Genomic DNA, 3,550 nt, shown 5'->3' with positions numbered 1-3,550 from the left:
TGACGTGAACAGCAGAAGATGCAACTATTGGGCTCCTCCCTTACGGAGGTAGGAAGAGTGATGGAAGTTGAAAGACACATGGAAACAATTGGTCCAGTGGACTCATGGAGCATGCAAACAGCAGTCATGTCTGGAACAGAAGTCTCCTCCATGTGCCAGTAATCAACTCTGTAAGTTCAAGAGGCAGCACTTGCCCGGGGATAAAATTCAGAGGGTTATGAAGGAAGGAGGAAAGGAAACAGGAAACACAAAGAGGCAGCGGGATCAGCTATGGCACATTGGGGAATTGCAGTGGACGAGTTAAATCAGAATGTGTGTGATTTCTTGAATGTTGGTCGGGTCTGTCAACCACTTAATTCACAGTAGGAAGTAAACAAGTTATAGAGTAAAAATAAATGCATCTTTGTATAGTCACTTCTGATAAAGAGACTTAGAGCAGGAAATCTGAAGGCAGTTAGGATGTTAGTCATGGGAAGAAGCCTTTAGGCCGAGATAGGGGCTGTGCTACTCCTGACACAGGAGTATTCCTCACCCCCTCTGACAACAAGGTGGATGGTGTAACTGATGTGAAAAAAGAAATCTTGGTTCAAGCTGTAGTTAAAATTGATGTGAATATGAGATCAGATTGTTGTGAGTCTGAAGACTCCCTGATAAAGATAAACTGTTGAAAGAATCAAGTTAAATAAAATTTAAAAAATTAGTCATATGCAAATACTTTGAAAACAGCAAGCTGTAAATTTCACCCAGAGTCCACTACCTGCCTCAGACAAGAAAAAATTCGTTTCAGATCACATATTCTTCACCTCTTAAAACCAAATTCTTATACCAATTTTTTTGAACGGTTTGAAAAAATAAGTAATTTTAAATGTCACGCTGTGTCGTATTACTCGGTGGAGGTTTTGATGCATTATAATCCACATTCTCACGGGCTCATCGCCCACTTCCACTGTGCTCTCTCCACTCTTCGTCTCTCTACGGTTTTCCCAGGAGCAGGAGGCTGCTCTGCACATGCACCAGAGCAATGTCTGCAAAGGCAAGTCTGACTGCAGACAGACTGTGCTGCTAATTCTGCATTGACTCTCCGCTAATTTCAGAGCTGTCCATCGTTAGGGAAAGTAGACAGCTGTGTGTTACATGGCTGCTGCCTACCTGTCCATGCTCATGCTTCACTTTCCATTCCTTGCTTTCATTGTTCATCAGGTATTACTTATGCACACCATATGGTTTTAATAAACTCAACATTACTCCCCTCCTGTCTCCCTCTTCAAAGCTCAGTGTGACCATCATCTCTCTGTGAACCCTTCACTAAAAGTCCCCAGGAAGGGCAACAACACTATGATCCATTACAGTAGGATTGCAGTGCCGGAATAAGCACGCACTTACCCTCTGTTACCTTACGTAGAATGTAAGATACGTGCAAGAAGGGAAAGTGTCTATTCATGTCTTTGTGTCAAGAGTATAATTCAGTGCTAAGTAAGAGCTCTGTGAGTTACAGTGTGAACAAATATTGGAATGAGGTTAACACACACATTAATGCAGAAGGAAGAAAGGCTGTTAGGAGAAAGAGGTTGCAGGAATGAGAGCCAGCACCAGGGAAGACAGATTGGAGAAAGAAGACATTTTCCTTTAGCCAGAATCAGTCTCTAGAGCCAGATACTCCAACTTATCAGGAATTTATCCATTAAACTTGCTTTTAGTTGTTATACCTGTTGATAGGTGTACAGATACTGCCAATAAGAGAGGGCCATCAGGCATCATCAATCTCTGGGCACCTGGGATGATGATGTTGTTCATGCAAGTATTATCAGAGAAGGCTTCACCAGTGCTGTTTCTCCCATGTGCCACTGCTAAAGTCAGAGGTTGTGCCCCCAGGAAGAATGTGGAGATTGACCCACTCCTGAGGCTTCTGGAAGGTACAACTGTGTATTCTCATCACCTTAGATAAATCAAGTAGATCTGGGTCAGTGTAGAGGATGTATTTACAAGCCTTTGGCTCTAGTGGATGAAATCCCTTGTGTCTCATTAATGAAGTATTCTGTCATTTTACATTCCCTGAAAATTTTATTTCTCTGGGGTTAAGGGAACAAAATTCAAACTTTTGCCAGTTTGTCCTTTGGGAGACAACGTGGAGCTCCGTGCACCGCTTTATCCCATTGGACTACTTCTTCCCAGAAGGTGGTCACCTCTATTTTGGCATGTCTCCAGCATGCAGGGTAATGTCTAATGATTACTCTGAGGTACATTTCCTTCTCCAAAGACCTAAAGAACACAGTTAGACATAATTTCCCTAGAAGCCAGGGTTTTATGAAGCACATCTGATCACATAGAGCCCCACCAGTCTCACTACGGTATTGTTACCATGTTTTTAAATTTAATTAATTGTCAATAGACCCTGAATAAATGGAATGTCATCCCTGTAAGTAGGTGTTGGTGTTAGGATGATACGATATTCTCAGTGAGTGTCTGCACATCTACAGGTCGTAATAGATAAAAAGCCTAAGTGTTATAATTTCCATAATATGTTCCATAGATAGTACTCCCTTATTTCAGAATATCATGTAATATTAAATAATATAGCATAATAATAGTTCACATACCATATCAATATGTTCAAAGGGTTATATTATTATTTATAAGAATGATTTTCTAATTTAAATCAATGACACCTGTGACATGCTATGTTATCTTAAAGGTAGTGTGTTCATCGGGTTGCTTTCTATTCTGTGAATGGAAAGTCCAAAGAGGAGTAGAGACACCGGGAGGGGAAGGGGAAGGTGGGGGGAGAAAGGGGCAACCGATCACAATGATCTACATATAACCCCTTCCTAGGGGGTTGGAGAACAGAAAAGTGGTGGAAGGTAAACATCAGTAGGGGTAAGGCGGGGAAATTTTTAAAAATTAATTATCAAGGTTTCATGAGGGAGGAAGGATGGGGGAGTGGGGAAATGAACAGCTGCTATCAAGGGCTCAAGGTGAAAGAAAATGTTTTGAAAATAATGATGGAAACATATGAACAAATGTGCTTGACACAATAGATGTATGTATGGATTGTGATAAGAGCTGTATGAGCCATAATAAAATTATTTTTTTTAAAGAAGAAAGTGCAAAGAGGTTTGCATGAGTATTGCAGAAGGGTCCACTCAAGTTGAAGACATTAGGAGAGAAGAGGGGGAATCTTTCTAAGGAGGAGCCACATAAGGCAGTAGATGGAGGACGGGGAGTGGAGGAGGTGTCCCAGGGAAGAGGCTCCTTTGGCCTAATTGGTATCTGCTTCCGGGGCCTTTGTGTACTTTTTACAGCTGAACTCCACAACTCGCTCTTATGGTTTGACCTATTGGCATCAATGAAAGTCATACCTACCTGATCAGTCCATGGGTGATAAACAAACACATGTGGATGGGTGCCACCACAGAGCCTGATTAAAACGTCTAAAGGATATTAGGTTAAAGGTTAAAGGATATTCAGGATTTGTACGTGAATACCCAGTGCATTGCATCCTGTGTTACTTTCTATTCTGCAATTTGTTTTTCTGTTTTGTATGATTTTATAC

At 41.3% G+C, this 3,550-nt stretch overlaps 1 protein-coding gene across 1 annotated transcript in view; it reads right to left on the bottom strand.

The window, feature by feature from the left end:
* Positions 1–401, bottom strand: part of LOC101641484 (olfactory receptor 7A10-like) — a 1,653-nt gene extending 1,252 nt beyond the window's left edge. Inside the window, exon 1 of the mRNA XM_030885492.1 lies at positions 385–401. Coding sequence (XP_030741352.1) covers positions 385–401 — 17 coding nt within the window. The remainder of the gene's footprint in view (positions 1–384) is intronic.
* Positions 402–3,550: the final 3,149 nt, after the last annotated feature.

The sequence above is a fragment of the Echinops telfairi genome, unplaced genomic scaffold (assembly GCF_000313985.2).
Source record: "Echinops telfairi isolate 266 unplaced genomic scaffold, ASM31398v2 ScPeMD7_30;HRSCAF=105, whole genome shotgun sequence".
Taxonomy (NCBI): Eukaryota; Metazoa; Chordata; class Mammalia; order Afrosoricida; family Tenrecidae; genus Echinops; species Echinops telfairi.
This window is presented reverse-complemented; position numbering and strand designations above follow the sequence as displayed.